This window comes from Lepisma saccharinum, chromosome 2, assembly GCF_977018435.1.
Source record: "Lepisma saccharinum chromosome 2, izLepSacc3.1, whole genome shotgun sequence".
NCBI lineage: Eukaryota > Metazoa > Arthropoda > Insecta > Zygentoma > Lepismatidae > Lepisma > Lepisma saccharinum.
The window spans coordinates 44,585,797-44,610,961 of record NC_139230.1 but is presented as its reverse complement, the minus strand read 5'-3'; the positions used below and the strand labels follow the sequence as shown (position 1 = coordinate 44,610,961).

At 37.6% G+C, this 25,165-nt stretch overlaps 1 protein-coding gene across 1 annotated transcript in view; it reads left to right on the top strand.

Annotated features, from left to right (window-relative positions):
- LOC145984424 (E3 ubiquitin-protein ligase RNF170-like) overlaps window positions 1-25,165 on the top strand; it is a 49,365-nt gene that overhangs the window by 21,556 nt on the left and 2,644 nt on the right. The window contains exons 4-6 of the mRNA XM_083118087.1: window positions 3,282-3,392; window positions 11,880-11,953; window positions 21,052-21,186. Of these exons, the coding sequence (XP_082974213.1) occupies window positions 3,282-3,392; window positions 11,880-11,953; window positions 21,052-21,186 (320 nt within the window). The remainder of the gene's footprint in view (window positions 1-3,281; window positions 3,393-11,879; window positions 11,954-21,051; window positions 21,187-25,165) is intronic.

Below are 25,165 nucleotides of genomic sequence, written 5' to 3'. Positions count from 1 at the left end.
ACCGTAACATTCCTCTTCGCCAGTTTTGGATGGCACGTTGCAGATTAGGCAGTGTTTGGCAGTACACATCTGCAGTGATGGTTCATCCCGGTTTCAGGAATTCCACGAGGATTACACCTTTTTAGTCCCAAAACACGGTTGCCATGATTTTGCAAGTGATGGTGTTTACTTGAATTTCTTCGGTTTCGGTGAACCGGAGTGACACCATTGCATGGATTGCTGCTTCAACTCACCAGTGACATACGATATCCAGGTTTCATCTCCAGTCACTATGTGAGAAAACAAGTCATCACCATCCTTCTCCCAGCGGGCCAAAAATCACGTGCTAATTTCATTCTTTCATCTTTGTGAGTGGTTGTCAACATTTTTGGCACCCACCTCGCACACAGTTTGTGATAACCCAGATTGTCCATTACAATTCGGTGGAATGTTTTATCAGACATTTCAGGAAACTCCTTGCCTGGATCAGTAATGGTGAAACGGAAATTGGATCGCACTTTCTCATCAACAAGTTGCACAAGGTCGTCCATTTGAACGTCCTTCCTGAAAAGCAGACTACCCCGTTTATACAGTTTCACATGATTTTGTAGGCTTCGTAAGGCAAATAGTATACTAAATGTGTTAGGAATGATTTTTCTTTTTGTGGGTAATGCTAGTATGAGGATAAGTATGCTTTGTTTGCCCCCTGGACAAAAAAAAACTTTGCTTGCCTCTCCGTGGGAAATCTTTCATGCAATTGTATGGTCACTACGTATTTTAAAAAAAAAAAAATATTTATTGAAAATTTCTGCTCACGTTCTATTTATTTTTATAGCCAACCTCTATGTTGTAGTTTTCACAATGTGACAACCAGTGGCCCCTGGTTCAAATCCCAGCTTGGGCATGGGTGTTCTTTGCAGGATTGCCATATTCCCTGGGGTTTTTTTTCGAGAAGAAACAACCTGGGTTGTTTTTTTTTTTGTGTTTTTTTAGATAAAACCCAAAAACCCAGGCAAAACTGGGTTTTATTGTGTTTTTTTTTCACTTCATGTTTATAAATATGTGTGGTTCCTCAAACCAAAACAAGAAAAAAAGTTCATATATACATATGTCCGAAAATCCTTAGTTTCTCAGTTATTAATGAAAGAACATAATGACACATCTGTTAGACATTATCAACTTATTAGCAAGTGTTGAAACTGTTAACAACTCAAAAAGTCATAATAAATGTTCAATATATCCTCCTCCTTGCTACTACACATGCATGCACGCATTGGATCATGGACTGGCGCACCCTTTCACATACTCCCACACTGTGTCGAACGGTTCCGCAGGCTTCCATGACACGTTGTTGAAGTGTGTCTGCATTAGGAATGTGTGCTGCATAAATCAATTGTTTTAAGTGGCCCCACAGATAAAAATCCAGAGGATTGAGGTTGGGAGAACATGCAGGCCATGGAAATGGTCCTCCCCTACCTATCCATCTGTCATGGTAGATATCACCCAGTGCATCTCGAACATGCAACTGAAATGTGCTGGAGCCCCATCATGCATAAACCACATGCTTCTTCGTATTTGCAAGGGCACATCTAGCAAGGCTGGAAGAGTGTTCTGAATAAAGTCCCTGTAGATAGCACCTGTAACACGTGCTGGGAGAACATATGGACCTATTAGACAGTCACCTACAATTCCAGCCCACACATTAATCTTAAACTGGTGCTGGTGTCTAGCCTGAATTGTACCATGAGGATTTTCAAACTCCTACAAATGTTGGTTGTGAAAATTTGTTATTCCATCTCCTCCAAATGTTGCCTCATCTGTAAACAAGACAGACGAGACAAACAACAGATTGGCAGTTTGTACAACAAACAATGGGTAATCAGCAGGCGAAAGACCATGCACACATTGAAAATAATATGGATACATTCGCTGGTCATGTACGATGTGCACGATGTAGAGCGAAGTGGCCAACCGAGCATTGTGACTGATGAACTGGTGGCAAAAATCAATGCAAAGATTCGTGAAAACCGCAGCTTCACAGTTATGGAGTTATGGAGTTCTCGCTTAGTGCGGCCATTTATAAACATATTGCACCACTGCCTCACTCCGCCTTCACTCATTACATCATTTCCGTACACCTTACAAAGTTGCTGATGAATTTCAATTGGTTTGTGGTTTTTCACCAACAAAAATCTAATCACTGACCGCACTTCACAACTTGCAGGATTTTCGATTGCAGCACACATTCTAAGCATTCACAGTGAACACAGCAGAAAGAACACAAATTGCACACTACCACAGCTGGATGCGTACTGAGTGAGGGGATGCTCTGACACCAAGATGGCTGTGTTAGCCTCGCCCCACTCCACCAAAACGTAAGTTACTTTCTGGATAGCCCTTGTAACAAAAATCAATCAATCTGTTTCTTTCAGGGGCTTTTCAAATAGATTTTTTAATGTAAAATTTTAATTTTCTTCTAATTCGGTATATTTTGGGAATGAGATACCATAATTTCCCTTCTCACAAGTGTGTGATACCACGAGGGGAAAAGAAACTGCGTAGTTTTGTTCTACGATTCTTTTTGTGAAAAGCTTTCACTTGAAAACCTCCCATCTGTAAATTTTGCTTATGCTTTGCACTTATGCTCTAAACACTAAATATGCTGACCAAGGAAGTCTATATTTCTGTAAAAAAAAAAAAAAAAACATTTAACATGTGACATTTCAACCGTCTATCAGGATGTTCCTCAAACTCCGAACCAAACTAGTTAGAAGTAAGTTTGTTTTGTTTCTGAGTATGGTTAAGACCCTGATAGAGGGTTGAAACATCACTTTTTTCATGGAACAAGGCTTAATCATGTTACCATTATGCTCTAACCTAATCAACACTGGACCTGCAGTTCAAAGTATAATCCGGATCACTGTGCAATGTGCCTCCACTGGTGATCAAACCTGGGACACCTTGACTGGATACAATGCAGTGCTTTTTTAAAATAGGATTCGGGTAGAAAATGTACATAGAGAATATTGGGTGTTGGGTAATATATGAAAATCCACTAAATTCTATGAAGAAATAATTTAATAAAGAGTTGGATTGTAGTTGGTCATTGTTCAAAGCAAAGAATATAAAGCTTGATGACAACTATCCCACTGATTTACAGCTATCCGAATCCCATAAACAGTTATTACAATACAGATTAATTTAGATATGAAATGGCTTTACTCTCTTTTCTTTTAATATCTTCCAATTTGAACCATTTATTAGTTGTTTTTAATTCTTTTTTACATTATTCATACTTGTAGCTGGTGACCAAGAAGGAATTGTGCCTCATCGATATACCTCAGAACTTTGCCCAATCTGCCTTCAACCTCATGCATTGGCTGTTGAAACAAATTGTGGACATGTGTATTGTGGTAAGCCATCTAGTTTTTGAATTTTGTTTACAGTGTATGAATAAGTTGCATTTCAGTCTACAATTCTATTTTTTTCTTTTTCTTCATGTATTTTTGAATCATCTTGATGAGTTAAAATGTCTTGAGGAAACTAAAACAACATCATGTGAGTTATAAATATCTCGGTATACTGATTAGTAGGACTTGGAAGTTGATGAAAATCATATTTTTTCTGAGCCTTGAAAACAATCCATTTTCCTTCAGTTAGAACCAGAAAACCTTGTTTTTGTTTTGCATTATTTTTCATTTTTCAGCCCTTTTGGCTTTTAGGTCATTATTTGCCATTTTTGTTGCATTTTTCTTAATTTTTGAGGTTTATTTTTGCCTTTCTCTGTAGTTTTCTTAATCAATCACTCTTCACTCGTATCTCATTTAGTCGTAACTTTAAAAATAATCAAGTATTTTATTTTAAACTTACTGCGCATGATAAAATTCTGTAATCCTTCCCTATCTTTGAATTGTAATAATTTTCCAAATTCACTATTTTGCTTTTTGAGTTCAAATCATAGAGAATGAAGAAATTAAGTAAATTTCATAGAAGATAATATTGGAACTTAACGAATCCATACCTGGATCTGTGCGAGTTTATTATTTTCATTTGCAAAAACATTGATTTAGTTTAGTTTGTAATTGTCAGGGGAAAATGTAAATTTTGTCCTGGAAAACCTGGAAAAGTCAGGGAATTTGATTTCTGCTTGTTCGTAGCCACCCTGACACACACACAAACAGGTTACCTGTGTAAAAGTAAAAGCACAGGATGTCCAAGCACTTCTGATGAAACAGTGGAGTGAGTTAGGGTGAGTTTTATGCGTAGCCCACAGAAGTCAACATACAGCGCCAGTCGGGAACTTAATATTCTGCAGCCAACTGTCTGGAAGATTTTGTGAACGAGATTGTGACTGAAACCGTACCGCATACAGTTATTGCAAATGTTACAACTGGACGACCTCGTCAAACGATATGAATTTTGTATTTCTGTGCAGGATGCTATGGAGAATGTTGGTTTTCTTGAGCTTCTACTGTTTAGTGACAAGTCGACATTCAATTTGAGTGGCAAGGTTAATCGCCATAATGTTCATATCTTGGATACTGAACAACCACATGCTAGAGTGCAACGTGAACAAGATTCTCCAAAAGTGAATGTGTTTGCTGCAGTGTCTAAATCAAAAGTGTATGGTCCCTTTTTCTTTGCATAGAACACTGTGACAGGTATGTCATTCCTCGATATGCTGCTGATGTGGTTGTTTCCACAAGTGAAAGAGGATTCTAATAATTTCCAACTTGACGGGGCACCACCCCATTGGCACACTGAGGTGCATCGCTACCTGAATGAAGAACCCCCACACCGTTGAATTGGACAATGTGCTGAAGATGACTTATTGCTTTCCCATGCCCTCCCAGATCTCCTGACCTAACTGTTTGTGATTTTCTCCTTTGGGGGCATGTGAAAGGCACAGTGTATGTGCCACCACTACCAACAACTTTGGTTGAGCTGCATGATCACATTACAGCTGCATTTACGACCATTAGTAGGGATATGCTAAAGTGTGTGTGGAGCGAACTAGACTATTGCATAGATGTGTGTCGTGTGACAAAAGGAAGCCACATTGAACATTTGTGAAAGTATGTCTGAAAGTTTTACAGTTTCTGTTTATTTTCATGTATCATTCTTTATTGTATGTGTTATATATTTAATAATGCAGCCCTTTCAAACCCAATGAATAATTTATAATTACCCTCTGTGTGTGTGTTAGTATATGTATATGTATATATATATATATATATATATATATACACACACACACACACATATACAGGGTGTCACAAAACTCTTTCAACAACGCTTGGGTGCTGGTAGATATCATAAAAACAAGTCACTTTTCCCTACAAAGTTTACCTCGAAAGCGCTCAGTTTCTGCGCTATAAGCGCTTAAAATCTATCCTGTACGTATGCAACCCAACACAGCAAACACTTGCTCTGACATAACTACCAGGGGCACGTAGCAGGGTTGCCACTAGCGTTCCTCGTTAATAGAGACGACTTGAAAACAACAACTTTGGGACTCTTGCCTGAGCAAAATCCAAAACATTAATGATACTTGCGATGTTGTAAGAAGCATTGACAGTATTTATAAACTGACCAAGACAAATAATGGGCAGACTGAAATTCAAGATTACTTTCTCATTCTAAAATATCTCCATATTGATCGATTGATTTGGTTCATTTTAATTTGCTGTTCTGCCACCTTTGGCTAATCGTGAAGATGAGGATGATATGATGAAATAACAAATGACACCATTGTCTAGACCAGGATTTAAACCCGAGACACCTGGCGACTTAGCGATCTTTGCTAACCACATCACCACAGAGTGTTTCGTGTATCATGCAATATCAACAATTGCAAGGGACACGTGAGATTGGGAAAATCCACGAACGAACAAATGTAAATAATGCGCAAATGTGCAATACGAGTGTCCTTTACAGTTCAGCACTTAATATAAGTATCCATTTCTTGGCTTTGGTTCTTAATAAGCACCCTTGCAATTGTTGATATTGCATGACACACGAAACACTTCGTGGTGATGTGGTTAGCACAGCTCGCTACGGCGCCAGGTGTCTCGGGTTTAAATCCTGGTCTAGACATTGGTCTCACTTTTTATTTCATCATATCATCCTCATCTTCGTGATTAGCCAAAGGTGGCAGAACAGCAAATTAAAATAAACCATATCAATCGATCAATTATGGAGATATTTTAGAATGAGTAAGTAATCTTGAATTTCAGTCTGCCCATTATTTGTCTTGGTCAGTTTATAAATACTGTCAATGCTTCTTACAACATCGCAAGTATCATTAATGTTTTGGATTTTGCTCAGGCAAGAGTCCCAAAGTTGTTGTTTTCAAGTCGTCTCTATTAACGAGGAACGCTAGTGGCAACCATGCCACGTGCCCCTGGTAGTTATGTCAGAGCAAGCGTTTGCTGTGTTGGGTTGCATACGTACAGGATAGATTTTAAGCGCTTATAGCGCAGAAACTGAGCTCTTTCGAGGTAAACTTTATACGGAAAAGTGACTTGTTTTTATGATATCTACCAGCACCCAAGCGTTGTTGAAAGAGTTTTGCGACACCCTGTATATTAGGGATAGGCCGATATGAAATTTTGGCCGATACCGATAAAGTACCGATATAAAATTAAAATTTACCGATACCGATAAACGATATTCTACCGATCCGATATGAAATTAGAAATGGTCCTTGAATAACCTGAAAGGTTCATTGACCTTAATAAATGTTTTAAGGTGACTGCAGTAGAAAAGAAATTGCATATTTAGACATTTACTTTTAGATTATCCATAAAAATTACAACAAAATGGCAGAATTTTGCACTAAATTATCAGATATTTATTGATATATTGGATTGGTAAAATAATTGGTAATTTTACCGATACTCCGATATGCCTATATCGGCTGATACCGATAGAGTACCGATTAATTGGTCCCATCCCTAATATATATATGTAGTCTTACCATAAATACTGTCCCAATGTTTGAGGGTGGCTGTACTTCCACCCTTTACAAGCGAGAGACTGCAAGAGCGGTAGCGTGAAGTGTGAGTCATTGCTTGTTGAGCTGGTCAAGTGGAAAGGTGTCTGTTGTAAGTGTTGAAGATGGAATGGGGTGAGTACGAAAATCGTGTGGCCATGGTAGCGTTGCACAAGGTAGACAAATCACCAGGGGAGATTTTCAAAACCCTCCAAAAGCTGAAAATCTCCAAGAAATTTGTGTACCGCACTATCCAGCACTTTGTTGAGACTGGTACTGTTAAAGATCGCCCACAGTAAGGAAGACCAGGCACAGTATGAACACCAGAACTTGTGAAAGCAGTGGCGGCACGAGTGCGACGAAATCCTGTACGGAAACAGTCAGTGATGGCTCGTGAGCTAAAGATTTCAAAAATGTCGATGTCTCGTACATTACGCAGTGACCTGGGACTCCATGCCTACAAACGACGCAAAGGACATCTCTTGACAAGTGAACTGAAGCTCCAGAGGCTCTGGAAATCAAAGCAGTTACTTCAGCGTTACGTGGCAAATGGGCACTGTCGAATCCTTTTCACTGATGAAAAAATGTTCAGTGTTGAGGAGACTTTCAATGCCCAAAATGACAGGGTGTATGCCACATCCTCTCGGGAAGCTGCTGACAATGCCCCCAGGATCTAGAGGGGTCACCATCCTGCATCAGTCATGGTGTGGTGGGGTGTGAGCTACTATGGCACAATGGATCTCCATTTTTGTGAAAAGGGGGTCAAAACTTCAGCCAAAGTGTACCAGCAGACAGTGCTTGAGAAACTATGCAAGAATCTTACCGACACCATCTTCCATGGAGAGAACTGGAGCTTCCAGCGGGACTCAGCCCCAGCACACAAAGCACGCACCACCCAGCAGTGGTTGGAGGCAAATGTTCCTGACTTCATTTCCACGTCAGATTGGCCCTCTGCCAGTCCAGACTTAAACCCTTTGGACTACAAATTGTGGTCCAAGCTTCAGGAGATGGCTTGCAAGAAGAGACATCCAATATTGACAGTTTAAAGCAGTCTCTTCAGAAGGCAGCAGCGGAGTTTCCACTTGATGTGTTGCGTAATTCCATTTATGAGTGGCCACGAAGACTTCAGAAGTGTGTCAGTGGCCATTTCGAATAATTATTTGTGATTTTGGTTCATAATGCATCCATACACCTCATGTTATTCTGATATTAAAATATCTCTCACCATTTTGTGTCTATTTACTTACAACTTTGGGACAGTATTTATGGTAAGACTAGGTACATTATATACATATGTATATGGGGTGTCATTTTAATGGCACCCACGGACCACAGAAATGTGTAGAGGACATCAAAATAAATAACTTTTCTGTCATTTTTTCTCGGTGCATCATTTTGGTGCTACAGTTGTTAAAAAAGCCCATTTTGCTGCCTGAATGCTGGCAACCCAACACAACGTTTGATTGCATTTGAGAAGTCATTTCCTGTCGTGAAGCGATATGGCTACAATCAGCCACATTTTGTACCTTAAAACAAAGCGTGAAAATGCATTCTGTAACCCAAAGGTAAGTGAACCAATGATACGAAAAATAGTACAGATACAACGTGTTAAAGAGGAAGTAGTAATATCAAATTTTATCTCAGCCTATGTTCAGATCTCCTTGCCATCTACAGTTTAGTCTGTCCACTTCGTCATTCTGATACTGGTTGTCTGGAAGACACTGAACAGTTGACAAAATAGAAATGAAAGAACTCAAAATTCCAAAGGTAAGTAACAAAGGTAATGTAATGTATATTCAGGGCATTATGAGGCAAAGGACGAAAATGGTTAAAAATACAGGGATATAAGTAGTAGTGAAACAAGCTCTCTGATGACTGTGTTTATCTATGCACCGGATACACATGTAATAGTTTGCAACTGTGAATATGGCAGTATATTTGCTGCTGATTCATGATTAGGTTATTACTGTGGTTGTACGTGTCTTAGCCATAATGTAACAATGTGAACCTCTGGTACTTCTGTTATCACCATAACACCACAACACGTGTATTAGGACAAATGAATATACAAACCTGTAGATATCAACCTTGCAATGAGATTTGCAAATATTTGACATGTAGCTGGGCGTAAACAGCCAGATGTAAACTGTAAGTCGAATAAAATTTAGTACTGATGATTATATTTGACATGTAGGCTAAGAGACAATATCTGATATTTCTACTTAGTTTTGAATAAGTTGTTTTTCTACCATTTTTCGTATCGTTGGTTCACTTCCCTCTTCCTTTGGATTAACTGGTAGGCCATTCTACCCTAGATGTTCGCTCTACTGGACGTGCTCCTATCTTCGTTTTATAGCTCATAGTTGGTTGGTAGTCTGTCATTTTTCACAAAAGTTGTGAGTTCCTTGCAACACTGCCATGCACTGTTTCGCTGCAGGAAATGACTTCATGGATGCGATCAAATGTGTTGGGTTGCCAGCATTCAGGTGGCAAAACAGGCCTTTTTTTAATGCCTGTAGCTCCGAAATGATGCACCAACAAGAAAAATGTGACAGAAAAGTTGTTTGTTTTGATGTCTATATGGGTCTGTGGTCTGTGGGTGCCATTAAAATGACAGCCTGTGTGTGTGTGTATATATATACAGGTGTCACCTAAAATTACCACTGGAAATATTTCATGAACGACAATAAATATTGAAAGATACTTTCGCATATAAAAAAGAATGAGAAGGGCTCATGAAATTAGTGGACACAATACGTTCAACTACGTAAGGAAGTGCGATTTTCAACACAAACTTAGTTTTTTTAAAGATGGAAACTCTATTTTATTTTCAGTTCATTTGAAAGTACGAAAAAATTCATAAAGAATGGTGTTTGTTACATTGTAATATGTCAAGTAGTTCTCAAGTAATTGTAACGTGAAGTTGAGCGTGAAGATGCATCCCCACTATGCCTGTCAGCAAAGCTGAGCGCAAATGCCGTCATGCATACAGCCTGCATGCTTGTGCTGCATTTTTTCTACACTCGCCATAGACAAGTATCATCTCTGCCTTTTCAGAGTTTGAAAATACTATTTTCTCAGCAACAGTTCTAACGTGTGTACACTTATCACAAACATCTGGTTAATCAGTGTATTTTGTTACGCCCTTCCTTTATTTGATAAATTTGATAAATCACTTTGAAAGAAAGAAAGAAAAATGTATAGGTGCAAAGTTTGAAAGTTGTCATGACCAAACGAGAAGAGTTCATTTTTCCAATGTACTAAAAATTATGCCGTAAATGAATGTACACCAATTAAAAATTAGAAAGATGTTAATGTACTAACCTTTATGTATGTAACTGATGGTGGAATGTTTAAAAATTATACTTTTTAATGTACAAATAATTGTTAACTCAGAAAGATTTATCGGAACGTTTTAGATAATTTGCCAAACCTTACTTAAGTACAAACTATGCATTTTTTGGTAACCCGCAGTTGTTGGAACGTAACAACTTTCCGAAGCACAACGCATAGTATTCAGAAGGGTAACATGTTTTTTACAATACACGAATGGCATCAATGGGGGGAAATGTATGTTACAACAAATCAACTTGTGAGAATGTGTGTTTCAAGCGTCAACTTCACGTTACAATTACTTGGTAACTACTTGACATATTACAATGTAACAAATGCCATTCTTAATGAATTTTTCCATACTTTCAAATGAGCTGAAAATAAAATGGGGTTTCCATTTTTAAAAAAACTAAGTTTGTGTTCAAAATCGTACTTCCTTATGTAGTTGAATGTATTGGGTTCACTAATTTCATGAGCCTCTCTCATACCTTTATATCTGCGAAAGCAGTTTTTTTAATATTTATTGTTGTTCACGAAATATTTCTGGTGGTAACTTTATGTGGCTCACCCTGTGTGTGTGTGTGTGTGTATGAGTGTGTGTGTGTGTGTATATATATATATATAAACATGACACTACAGGTAAATGCCCATTTACAGTGTCTTGTATTATCACATTGTTACACAGAATATGCAATCAATTGAATCAATAAGATACAATCATATATGATGTAAATATATCTGATGTAAGCAAAACACAACTGTATTTCCAGATGGTAGCTGACTACTGTATCATGGAAGCCCCACTCTGAAAGGAGGTGAATGACTTTACAGAAGAAAAAAAAGCATTGCAGTGTATTTTATGTAGTAAAGTAAAGAATTAAAGCTGAGCAAAACTACATTAACACTTAATTGCTTTTCCCCTTTGCTTCAGTAGTTTAAAGAACCAAACAATGGGTCTTATAGTAAACTACTGTCTTGACATTTACAAGAAAATCGAACTATCATTTTCGGAGCAAAAATTAGTTTTAGGTCATCTTTTTCCATTTTTAGGTCATCAACTTCCGAACCCTACTGATTAGTAAATATAGACCTCATTGCAATTACTCAATGCAAATGGATTTCTTGCTTCCTGAACTGACAAATGGCCATATTGACAGCCTCCTTGCCCACCTGCTCCCGGGTTCGAATCCTGGTCGGGCTTGGTTGTTTGTGAATGTCCATTCATCAATTTCATCATTCATCCCCATCTTCGCAAATTAGCCAAGAGGCACAAAACGCGAATTAAAATAAACTCAATCAATCCTTGCCCACCTGCATCAGAAATGACGGAAATTGGAAAATATATAAATTTGAATGTAGATGTAAGATTAATGTCACATTAACCTATAATAATGCTAAATTTTACAACAATTTGTCAGTATGTTTCTATGTTCCATTTTCATTTAAGAGAGACAATAGTTATGGTAGTAATTTCACATCTATGAATGTGCTATATTTTATCATGAAGATATTTTGAAAATGAACTGCTGTTTATTTCATGTTTCAGTTTCATGTGTTTCATATTTGTTTCTAGGTCAATGTATTTTCCAGTACCATGATTTTGGTAGTGCCCTCAGTCCAATGCAGTGCCCTTTCTGCAGGCAGCAGGTGAGCTTTGTATTGATTTCTGGGTCATTTTTAAAAAGTAAGTTTGAATTATCTTTCATTGCAAAATTTTACCACAGCCTAAAAATAACCCTTAGAGTGGGTAGCACAGCATGCTGCAATGCCAGAGGTCCCAGGTTTGAATCTTGGCCTGAGCATTGGTCGTCTTTGTCAGTGTGTGTCTTCATCAATTTCAGCAAAAAATTACCCATCCTCATCTTTGCAATTAGCCAAAAGTGGCAGAAAAGCAAAGTAAAATAAATCAATGTCAATACAGAAAATGTTTAATAATACAGAGCGTTCGAAAAGTCCCCGCGCGGAAAGTTTGAGAATTTTTTGCTTATAATTTATTGATGTTGTCAGTGTAATGACTACATACATTTGTTAACTATATTTTGAAATACACAAAAAATACATAATTTGTAAACTAAATGTGAATAATACTGCAATCTCTGAGGTAGGTAACACACTGACAAGATGGCAGACCACTTTCCACTCATTGAAATACATAAAAAGAATATTGAAACTAAATTTGAAACAATCATCTATTGCAGTTGTAGCTGGTGCCAGATCATCGAGAAATAGACTTCTCCATGTCTCCACACATCTTTCATATGACATACTCAAAATATGCTTCCAACATAGCAATTTGCTGCGGGCGCGTAAAGATTGACGCTCACTGAGACGTGGACCAATGTGGCAACTGACACATTTCCAGGATTATCTTTACGATAACCTGCAGACTTGTGGCACAGAAATTCCGTGCTTTGGTTCTGCACATTTCCGTGTAGTGGGCATTACACCATTTGATTTCAATAGAAGCAGACAACAGAAGTTCTGTTGCCGCATTTCTTTACTTCTCAGTGGGGGATGTGCTTAAAAGGCATTTTTTGACAAACTGTGATTGTACATCTCACACCGAGGTCTGTAACTGCAGCACTGCTCTAAATATAACATAAACTCGTTCTTCATGGTCATACCAATACCTACAGGCAGGCTTGCCAACTCATCAAGATGATTGCCTCGGTACCTTTTTTTAAAGTACGAGTGCAGGAAATTTTAAAATGCACTGTATAAACCAACTACTAAACAATAAGTGCAACATTTGGCATTTTGCAATTGCTTGCAATCCCCCCTCCCCCCAAACAGGGTGTAGAAAGTGGGGCACACGCCTGCAAGTTATGCAGGCAGAGACAGACAAACTGAAGGGGGACTGAGTTTCGAGGCAGTTGAATGTCATCAGAGACCATGAAACTCCATCAAAAGTTTGCACATGACACAGCTGTCACTCTACAGCATAGTAACGTGGTGGGAGCATAGTAAGGCTGCAAGCAAAGGTCCTGCATGCACCACAAGCAGGTAATGATAGTGTCGGACTCACAGGCAGGAGCGTTACATGTGCCACGCACAGCAAAGTTAATGTCCAACACACTACGAAACAGAAGGGCTACTAAGGTCTACATAGCTACTGTGTTGACAGAAGCTACCAAGTTTCTTGTGGTTTGTTTATTGTTAACTCTTTGTAAAAAATATTCTTGAAAGGACCTTACATTGTATAGTTAAAAGAGTAAGTAAAGTTGGTGGTAAATCCTGTTGTGGTACCGGTATTTTAAGTCAACTTTTACTTCCACTGTACTGGGAATTTTTCACCTTCCTTTATCCTTACTAGCACTGAAAATATAGCACGTCAACAATAATCTTAACCTCTTGTGGGCAGCTCAGGCCACAGTACTTCCAGGAAAATTTTTCCTTCAGGATGGCTGAAATTACACCTGTCCCAGTGCCATGTGGCAACATTTAACACATCATTTTTCAAAGACCAAAGAAAATATTTAATTTTTTCCCCCATATGTATATATATATTTGAAGTTGTGATATATACGTACTTGGATTTCAATCCAATATAAGTATTGGATTTTTTTTTTTTTAGTTCCTAGAATAAGAACTATTAATCATAAAGCATTAGAGTTTGCTTTATTTTGGTTGGAATGGCTAAGGCTTTCACAGAAGATATGATATTGACATTCTATCTCAATACAGGCAAAATTGGAAAATTGGTAATTTACTCAAGAAATCCATTTTGGGAGCATCTGCAGCACCCACATTAATCTGAAGTGAATAGAAAAATTCCAAAAAATGTAGCACTACAAGAACATCCCCCCTCTTGCAGAAGGGAGTGTTAATGAGTTGGAAACACTTCATTACTCTTGCATTTTGATAAGAGACTGCAGGGAAGGAAGGTTGTTGCAGACAAGGCCATCAGTATCCTGAGGAATGGAGTCTTGAGTTGTAGGTTATGCTTATAAACTTGTTTCCAGTGATTTTTTTTGTTTGAATCTTGTCAGACATTGAGTGGATAAATCCAGTTTTAGTATTGCATAACTGATGTTTGTATTTCCACATTGCAAATTTGTTTTTCTGATTCATTTCAAAGGATCACTGCTTTCATTAATGTAGGTTATGGAATCTGGGGCCAGAGTTCGTAGTGTGTCACTGCTTTGTTTGTTCCTGGGTGGTGGTAATTCCAATTTCTCCTGTCGAGCTGTGCTGGTGGTTGTTTCTCAGCTGTTATTTCTGCTGACAGTTGTTCTGATTTCTGTTGTGTGGTGGCATTGGAGGGTTGTGACTGGCAGGTTGGGTTGTTTGATGCATTGTGCTGCTAAGCCACAACATGATTTTTGTTTCTTGGGCAGGTGATAGGGTGTTGTATGGGCAGTCCACATTTGTTCTTACTGTCTGAGATTATGTAAATTACAGGCTGTCAGGTTGAGCTTGTCCATTGTCTGAGTTTAATGTTAGTTTCTGCTGGATGATAGTATGCATTTCTTTGATTATGTTCTCCATGAGGGAACCAGTTGGGTTGAGTAAGAATTTGGAGATGGAATGGATTGTGATATTGAGGTGTTGTGAGAGCCCTGATCTTGATGCCATTTTTTTTTTTTTGGCATCATGAAGTATTTTACAATTCTTACCTCTCATTTCTTGTTCTGCTGCCTGTGCTTGGTCACTTTCCCTGTCTTACGTCACATTTTCTTCACTCCTTTAGCCTCCCTGAGGGCATAGTGCTAATGTCATTGCCTTGTAATCAAAGGGTCCAAGGTTTGATACCTTCTGGTGTCATATAGTGGTTCAGATCCCATCTGTGCATGTGACCTTTTTTTAAAAATCTCCATTCCTTTATTCATTCCTTACTCTGCTTGTGCAGTTACCCTCTATTGTTATGTTCTACTTTGATTCTTTGCTTGTTGTCTAATGTTTATGTCCTCCTGTGCATTTTCTGGCATCCATTCTTTATGGTTTCTAATTCCAAGCATCCTTTCTGGCACCTAATTCAGGTGCCAGCCTCTTTATCTCAGGAGCCAGCTTTTTTTTTTTTTTTAATGTGATCTTAGAAACCCATGAATTTAACTAAAGTAAAGCTACATATTTTGAAACATGATTTAAAACATTTAATTTATTCGAGCAAGTGTTCTCGGGTTACCATCCAGGTTAAGTGTATGTTGGCTTCCAACATTTCAAGCATATACATTGCTCTCATCATCAGGGAATATAGAAATAGAGACCAGTGTAGGGTTAAATATATGACAATTGTGGTGCCGAATTTGGATTCTGTCTTCTTATTGGCTCGCTCTGGATCCTGTTGTTCTTATTGGCTGCAGCTCTGTTTTTATGGAGGAGCGAATTCCAGGCGTGACTCAGCTGGAGTCCCACGTCCCTGTTGAGATTGGTGCTTTCCCGTGATATGGTTATGGCTTCTTTTACTCGTCGGTCCCAGTAACCGGCACATTTGGCTATTATTTTGATGTCAGCAAATAAAACCCTGTGTCCCTCTGTAATGCTGTGTTCTGCAAGTCCTGACTTTTCAGGTTGGAATATCTGATGTTGCGCTGATGTTCGTTGCGTCGTCGTTCAATGGTGTGTCGTGTTTGGCCTGTGTATGGCGTCCCACACTCACAAGGAATACGGTATACTCCTGGAATCCATAGCTCCAGGTTATCCATGACTGATCAGAAAAGAGCCTTGGTCTTGAGTGGCGGTCTGTGGATGATCTTTCCTTTAATTAATACATGATTTGATTAAAAGTAATTAATTCTTGCACCAGAATTCAGAACTGAATTTGAAAATCCAGGTGGCCGCGGTGGCTCAGCCGGTAACGCGTCTGACTACCATACTAAAGGTCCCGGGTTCGATCCCTGGCCGGTTCAAATTCGGGAACTTTTCTAACGGTGGAAGCAGCCCCAGCGTCGAATAACATGGGTACCTGGGGGAAACCCTGGGGGGTAAAGGCGGTCAGGTATACGCTATGGTGCTATGCACAGGGGAACACTTTTTTTTTTTTTTTTTTACCAGAATGGGCTCCTAAATAAGGTTCTACTGGTAACAGCTTGAATAGCTATGAAATACATCCTAATACGTATATAGCAGATTCTACCATATCGCCACAGATTTTAAAATTCAGTAGCTACAGTGCAACATTTTATAATGGCATATTTATTATTCTGATTTAATGATACACATGATACAGAAAACAAACCAACATTAAAAAAAACAAATACTGCACTTATTTTTTTTTTTTAGTAATGAAATTTCCATAAGCAAACTTGAAATGTTAAAAAAACTATGTTTTTTCAGAACTGAATTTGAAAATCCAGGTGCCAAGGTGACAGGGTTCCCTACATTTTTCTTCCCCTGCACCCTTTCTTTTACTTCCAGATAATTATCTCTTGTCCAATACCTCTTATCATCATGTGGCAAAATGAAGAGAGTATGAAAGCAATTCCTTAACTAATTCTTGCAGATTCTTTTACCCTGTAGTTTCTGAATATCAAACTCTTCTCTTCCAATATTTGGCATGCTGATGGAAATATCCAGCTTCAAGATATTGGTCAAGGATTATATCTGCACCCTCCTTGTTTTCTTACACTTTTTTTTACTCTAAGCAATACCAGCAATTTTATTTTCAGTGGTATTATGTGGAAACATCCAGCCAGTGTTTTGCTTCTGCTTATCATGTACTGTGTTTGCATAATTTGGCTAATATGTGCAGTTCCATGAATCCAATATTTTACCTCTTGAACCTTCTTATTGAAGATATGCATTCACCAAAAGAAATATGCATGTGCTTGTACTCATTTTATGCTGAAAGTTCAAGTTGGCACTTGCACATAGATACATTATATGCATGCTCACTGCAGTGTTGATTTTATGAGTGAAACCAGTTTTGATGGCAATGTGAGGTAAAACATAGTATTTGATAATATTGATGGAATTCTGTATTGACCAAAATTCTATCACTGCCATGTGAAATTAGTTACTAGATGCTGTTTTTTTTCACTCAACAATGTGTGCTTTATTAAGCCCTAAGCTACAATAAACACAATACTTATGTTTTAGAATTTTGGCTGAATTGATACCAGTGCCGGTAACTCTTGCCAGTTCCTACTGATACATATTTTTGAACATTGTAGCAATTTAAAGTTGTTCAGAATAATAGTTATACAGGGTGTCCGGCTTTGACCTTTAACATTACAAAACAGGATAACTTTAGTTACATTCAATTTCAAATTAAACTTATTGTTTGTATGGGACTGGCAACTGTGGCCATTTGCGAGAAACAGCAGTACTTCTAGTTGACGTGATGCGCATGCACCTGTAAGACATAAATTCGAAGATGGCGAGACTGGACTGTTCAGCAGAAAGTGTACTGCGTTCTTTCATTGGCAGAAAACAAATCTGTGAAGCTTGTTCAATGTGCTTTTCAGCGTAAATTCAATCTTCAACATCACGACAATGTTCCTTCCTATGTGAGTATTGTTAAGTGGGATAAAGAACTAAGACAAACTGGAAGTGTTGCGTCAGTGTGCGGAAAGTATGCGAAGCGAAAGGTATCAGAGGAAAACATTGAAGTGATTCGCACTGCATTCATAAGAAGTCCAAGAAAATCAATAAGACGTGCAAGTTTAGAGCTCAATATTGGTTGGCCTACTATGGTGTTGTGCATAGTACAAATTCTGAATTTTCCTGATGATAAACCTAAAAGACAGACGTTTTCGGGCAAAATGTTAACCAAAATTGACAACAACAATGCTTTTCTTGACAAGGTGTGCTTTTCTGATGAAGCTGCATTCCACACGTGTGGCAAAGTTAACAAGCAATATTGCTGTACTTGGGGAAGTGACAATCCTGATGAGTTTCGTGTAATTATGAGAGACTCGCCAAAAGTTAATGTGTGGTGTGGGTTAATGAAAGAGAACATAATAGGATCATTCTTCTTTGCTGAAGAAACAGTGAGAGGAACTAATTATTTAGACATTCTTCAGCATTACGCTGTGCCTCAAATGCCTCCAGAAACCATTTTCCAACAATGCAGAGCCCCGGCACATTTTGCTATCATTGTACGAGAATTTCTCGATGAGCATTTTCCTAGAAGATGGATAGGAAGAGGATCTAAACCACTTGCTTGGCCTCCGCACTTGCCAGATCTTCCCCCCCTAGACTTTTTTCTTTTGAGGATTCATCAAGGACCAAATCTACAGTGTGCCTGTCGAAAACTTGAAAGATCTGCGTAACAGAATACGTCAGGCGATTAACAATGTGACCCCTCAAATACTAGTGAATACCTGTACAGAATTGGAATATCGGTTCGACATCCGCCATTCCACAGGGGGTGCATATTGAGGTTGTGTGAAGTGCTGGTGCTGGGACATAATAATGCACAAGTTTTTCTACCAAAATGTAAATTTTGGTAAAAAGAAAAAAATGTGTTTCTCTGCAAAATTATGCTCTTTTGTAATGTTAAAGGGCTAAGCCGGACACCATGTATTATAATGTGTAAGAATTTCATTGTAACTCACCATAAGGGTATGCAAATACTGCAAAAGAAGCCCAATTTTGCTGCATTGCCACCTCACAAGATATCTGACCATTTAGGCTGAACTCTGTGTTCTCACCTGAACTTAGATATTTAGGTACCAAAGCTGACAACTTAGTCGCTAAATGTGATTCAATATGAATATGTCATAATTAGAGATCAGATTTTAAAGGGAAGTCCTTTTTTATTTTTCAACATGGATCATGGAATAAATAATAACAGTGATGAAGAAGTTTTCTCGGGATATCAGCCAGGTGATTTCCAGATAGGCTTCACTCTCATCTTCAGGGATTGAAGTGCAGAGAATAGTTAGGGTATGGTTATATGTATTTGGTGTGGGAGGGGGCCAATCAGGTGTCATCTCTATGATGCCCACGCTCCCAGTCGACTATCACTAGCAGGCCCAGTTCTAGTCCCGTGTCCCTGTTGAGGTTTTCTTCCTTTTCCCCGTGGATGGCTATTGCTTCTTTGATGATTCTGTCCCAGTAATTGGATGACTTGTTGATGATCTTGGTGGTTGTGAAGTCGATTCTATGGCCCTCTTGGATGGAATGTTCTGCTAACTCTGATTTTTCTGGATGATGTAGGCTTTACTGCAGGTACAGATGATATGGTAAACCCCGGGTGTCTTCTGTCCTAGGTCATCTTTAGGGTTTCTAAGTTGGCTTCTGACTTTCTGTGGTGGTTTGTAAATCGTCTTAATGTTGTGTTTTGAAAGAATGTGGCTGATGACTGCAGAGAGGTTTCCAGTGTATGGGATGATGGCTATCTTCTCTTCTTTGTTGTCTGGGTGTTCCAGGTTTGTTTGTTGGTTGTTCTTGTTGTGCATTACTTGGTCTAGTACAGAAGCTCCTATTTCAGCCCACATTCCCTTTTTTTCCCTTTTTTAAAACTTTTTCCTTTCTGGTCTCTTTATTGATTAGTTTTTCAGCCTATATTCCTTCCCCCCTTTTTTATTAAACATCTTCCTTGGTCCCTTTATTGCCAAGATATCAAATATTTGGTAAGACTGTTTTTCCATGAACAAATCATTCAACAATTGTCTATTTGGTGCAGTTTAGAGGAAAAAAGAAAGAACAAGCGCCTTCTACCTTACCTTCCCTCCATAAGTGTTGGGAGTATGTTGCAGCGATTGTTGAAACAATGTGATCTCTGCTTATGCAGCAACAACAGCACCCCTGTTGGGTTGAACGATACTTATCTGCTAGATTTAGACTTTTATTGTGAAGTTTTTTTTTTTAATAGTTTTAACTTAGCTGTGTGACAGTGATGACAGTATTGAGTGTCAGTGAAATGGCAAAGCCAGGTACAAGTGGCAGCAAGCTATGGAATATGGTAAGCTGTTACAAAGTAGATTTCATTGAAATGGATGGTAAGATTATTCATTTTACTTTACCTTCCAAAAAAGGAAATGAAAAAGGACTATACTTTATTTTTGCACTCCACTACAAATATTATTTAAAATGAAAGCACAATATATACCATTCACATAAAAAGGGATACATTAATATGAATGTATTTTATATATGAATCGTATATATTGCACTTTCATTAAAAATAGTATTTTTAGTGGAATGCAAAAAAATTACCATCCTTTTTTTCCCTTTTTTGTCCTTTCTAGAGGAAAAGTTTTCCTTTAAAATCCGGTCTCTAGTCATAATAATGCAAAAATTAGTGTATATCAGAAACCTATTTATCACACTTTTTAGAATCACAGCATGAGAAATAAAATTAATACAGTCTAAATTTACTTTAGACATTCCTTCATTTTGCATTGAAATATTTATTTTTGTCAACATTACATTTCAAAAACCTGTTTATACATCACAGTATGCTGTTTGGCAACATAAGGAATGAGTGCCTCCATTTTAAATTACAATTACATTACAATTCTTCCTGGTTGTTCTCTACTGAATTCAGGAGTACATCTATACTAATGGTCGCAATCAAGCTAGAGAAGTATAAAATTGATTGACCCAAGAAATATAAAGGAAATTATCTGAAACATCAAATATTTTATGTTCCTGCATTATAAAGATTCAATATAATATACACATTTTTCCATCTTATTGTAAGAATCATTATTGCATACTTGTCTTAACACTGTCACCTTATACATTCAGCTAGTTGCTCAACTGGTTTTCGTCACTTGTTGCATTTTAGTATGTTGTGCTGTATTTACCTTAAGTTGGCATCAGTAGCTGTATACATTTTTGTATGTTTATTTTAGGTCACCATTTTGTTTGCGTGTTTTACTGCAGAAGAAATGTTACCAGGCCCAGAAACTGAAGAAGGGCAAGTTGTCCAGAACTTGCTTCTGAGGATTGGCCACTACAACAGGCGATTTTCTGGTGCCCCAAGACCAGTAAGTTTATATGTGGATATTTTTAAAATTTTAATTTCAATATGCTGGTTACAGTGGAGCCTCGATTTTACATTTTTCAGGGGACTAAGCTGAAAAAAACTTAATATGCGGAGAACATAAAATCGAAGAACATTTCTTAACATTTTGCTATGTTGTGACCATCAGGATTGAATGTATAATGGGGAAAAATGTAAAATCGAGGAATGTAAAATCGGGGTTTCACTGTACTTGTATTCTGTATTGCAATTTTGTTATTCTACATTGCCTTTTGGCACTTTTGGATAATTGCAAGGATGAGTGATGATGAGATAAAATTGATAAAAAGACAAGAGGTCTGCAGTGTGCAGGTTGATCTGCTCAGAATATCCAGACGTGTTCATGCTATGAATTATTCTTCCGGTATCCAGTGTCAAGCAAGCACAGCGTCAGCCATGGCCTCCCAGCTGTTGACAAATAGTGAGTCATGTACAGGCAGACAGATATTTTGTGGTTCATTCCGGAACTTTCAGCCTGCCCGAGTAAGCCCAGGCCATAGAGCAGATTGTTTAGCGGTGCACATATTATTTCGTGCAGCATTTATTTAGGAGGGTTTTCATGTGTGGACTTGTATCTGGGATTTCTTTTGATCATATTAAAGCTCTGGTTCTTTGGTTTGTAAAATAATAAATAATAATTGGCTAGTTAGTATATTTTCAATTCAATTAAATCTACAAGCACGAACTTCTCCGATTGTGTGCTGGCTTATATTGTTGCCTTGCAATCAAGATATTTTGGCACATTGCACAATGAATCGAATTCCAGTTTCAAATTTTCTTATTTTACATTGTTTTGCTGTTTATATAGTCCAATTAATACTCTAAGGATGAGTGGCAATTAAATGAATTTGGTGATTGAGCACAATATAATAATACATCGCGAAAGAAAATGAACATTGAACTTACTTGCTAGTACAAAAATGTTTAAGCATTATCATTGAATCATAACCATAAAGTATGTGTGTGTGTGTTTTTATTTCATTTTATATGCACTTGATTTATATTCCTTGATATAAAATTAAACTTGTTACTTGCTGAAAATTTGATCCTTAATACATCCAATTCACATCTTTTTCTGTGCTTTGGATTCAATGTAATACACACAAAGAACACTCATGCCTAAACCAGGACTCAGACCAGGCTGTCTGTATCAAGATGGTGAATCCAGTATGAGTATATGTACAGTGTGAGATTTTGTGGCAAGCTGATACTTTCTAAAACAATAAAATTTCCAATGTTGCTGTATTAAATTTCAATAGTACAAATTCCAGGGTGATAACCTAGAACTTTTTTAGGGACACTTTGAATTCCTTAAATAGTAAACAGAATGGAGTGACAACTCTATTAGTTTAGATAAGACATAGGTCTATTATATTTTTCATTTTTGGGATTTCCTTTTTTTTTATTATATAGATAGCAATTTTCCAATGGGTGGTCAGAACAATAATTCCTAATTTAAATAATTGCAACATTGTACAAGTTAAGAATATTACCAAACTCTTCATGAGGTATAAAGCTTAGATAGCCAATGTGTTGTTTCATGATCTCTCCACAAATATTTACAAGTTCGAGTCCTAGATTTTATATAAGAATGTTCATTTGTGTGTCTCTTCATCAATTTGTTCCAATTATCATTCACCAACATCGAGGTTATCCGAAAGTGACCAAAAAGCAACACAAAATTGTAAAATTTTTTGAATGAAATTTTGTGTGCAATGAAACTAGAAAGTGGTTTTCGTAGCCAGTACGAAAAGGTTGTTCATACGAGATGTTTGAAATTAATGGATATCAAACAAGATGTCACTCAATACACTTTTATCATTTAAACTTTTAATAGTCTCACGAACATATCCCTCCCATCTTTCAGATCCACCAAGTAAGTTAAAAATACCACCTCAAAGGCCTTTCATGCAGGCATGTCGCGTCGCCTAATAATGTTCACATGAGCACGTGAACACTCATGTATTTGTTTTAAATGCACACATCATGCTACGATGCCAGGGGTCCCGGGTTTGAATCCCGGAAATGCAAGAAATGAAATAATTGTTATAAAATTAAATCCTTAACCCAGATTTTTTAAATGAAGGGATTTATCTCTAGACCAACTGCAGGATTTTTTCGGGTGACAGCAGTGTTTAAAGTGGGGAAATTTAGGTGATGCTTTCCCCCAGTTAAGAGAATTCTCATAAGGCATCCCCAGCACTAGGATAATCTGTATAAGTACTCAATCTGCTGTCTTTCATGACACCCCTCGTGTTTGGAGTGTCCTGTCATCAATTTCATCATATCATCACTCATCCCCATCTTCACAATTAGCCAAAAGTGGCATAAAAGTGAAGTAAAATAAGCAAAATCAAATGATCACAAGTTCACCATTTGAATTATATTAAGTCTTTCCAGATATCCCCCCCCCCCCCTCTGTGGGCACCTTTGGTTTATCCAAGGCTTGATACCTCCTTACACGGTATCTGCAAATAACAAAATAGTTGCTTAGAAATACATCCCTTTCAGCTTGGACCCAAACATTGCAGTTACTGGATTTTGCCAGGTTTCGGATTTAAATATATATGAGCTTGGTCCTCACAAGAAAGTCCAAAATTGGGCATATAGGAAGCGTTTCATGTTTCTAACTCAGTAAAAATATCAACTTTTGGACTCGACGGGTTTGGTCATAGTGCATGCAGCTTAAAAAGGAGTTATTTTTACAGTGGCAAAGTTGGTAAATGTTATTTGCACAAATAATACTTCTAGAAGGTTGAAAAGAATGCTCCTAGAAAAGTGCAAAGGTAAATGTAGAGCCAACATTACCACAAGTAATGGTAATGAAAAAAAAGGGTGGGTGGTGTGAAATAATTGAGAGGTGGTTGGTTACAGGGGTATGATTAAATCACTGAGGAGGTTGCAAAGTAAATGGGGTCTTTCAAGGATGGGGTAAATGCCAATGAATATTCTTAGTGAAATTCCCGTATGAATGCCCTGAATGTTGTACTTATCTAACAAACAGACAATACGTACGTGGCATTACAATTGTATTTGAATGTGTTTTTCATAATAGATTGTGTCACCTACTGATGCCGTAGAGGGGTTTAGGAAAGAACAAAAAAAAAAATAAAGACACTTTTGGGAATATTTAACATTATGGGTTGTAGAATGAACCTCTAACCTATGTTATAGTGATTATTTCTCTAAAGAATCCATAATGATTTAATAAGATTAACAAGAAAAATAGTGATGTATTCACTTGAAAGTTATTTGTAAATTGTTATACAACATAAGAGGTGACTGAGTTGGAAGGCATCCAAATAAATTTGGTACCACTTTAGGAGCTCAGTGTTTAGGTCCTCATTTGCCACACTGGGGGGAGCTGAAGTGCAGTTTTGTTTCTCCACATTTCTCCATTGTGCATTTTGGCCTTGTTAGCATACATATATTAAGCCATCACTAACAATTTTACATCAATTGTTAAAGTGAGGTTCAAGGTGGAAAACTATTTTGAAACTGACCCCTAAATTATTCACAAATTTTCCTTTAGTCCTACAGAGAATTTTTGAGGTTTCAAAATTTCATTAAATTATAGATTTCCAAGCAACTTCACTCATTTCTGAAGACAAATGCAAATTTTGAACAAATTCTAACTATTGAGTGAGCAGCAATGAAGTCTTGAAGTAATAAATGCATGATTCCAATTTTTGTTGGATTAGTGATTTAAACCCCTATATCTCCTAAACTTAATATCAAAGAATATTACAATTTTGCATGTTTGTATGGACCATGTAAGGAACAAATGTAGCAAATTTGAAGAAAACCATTTTTTACTTTCTTTGTATGATTTGATATGGAGTGAGCCGTAAGCATATTCTTGATTTGGTAATTGCCGTCATGGCTTCTTGTGCTGTTTTTCCTGTTTTCTGCCAGCAGGGCTTTCCCAATATCTTGAGGTAACA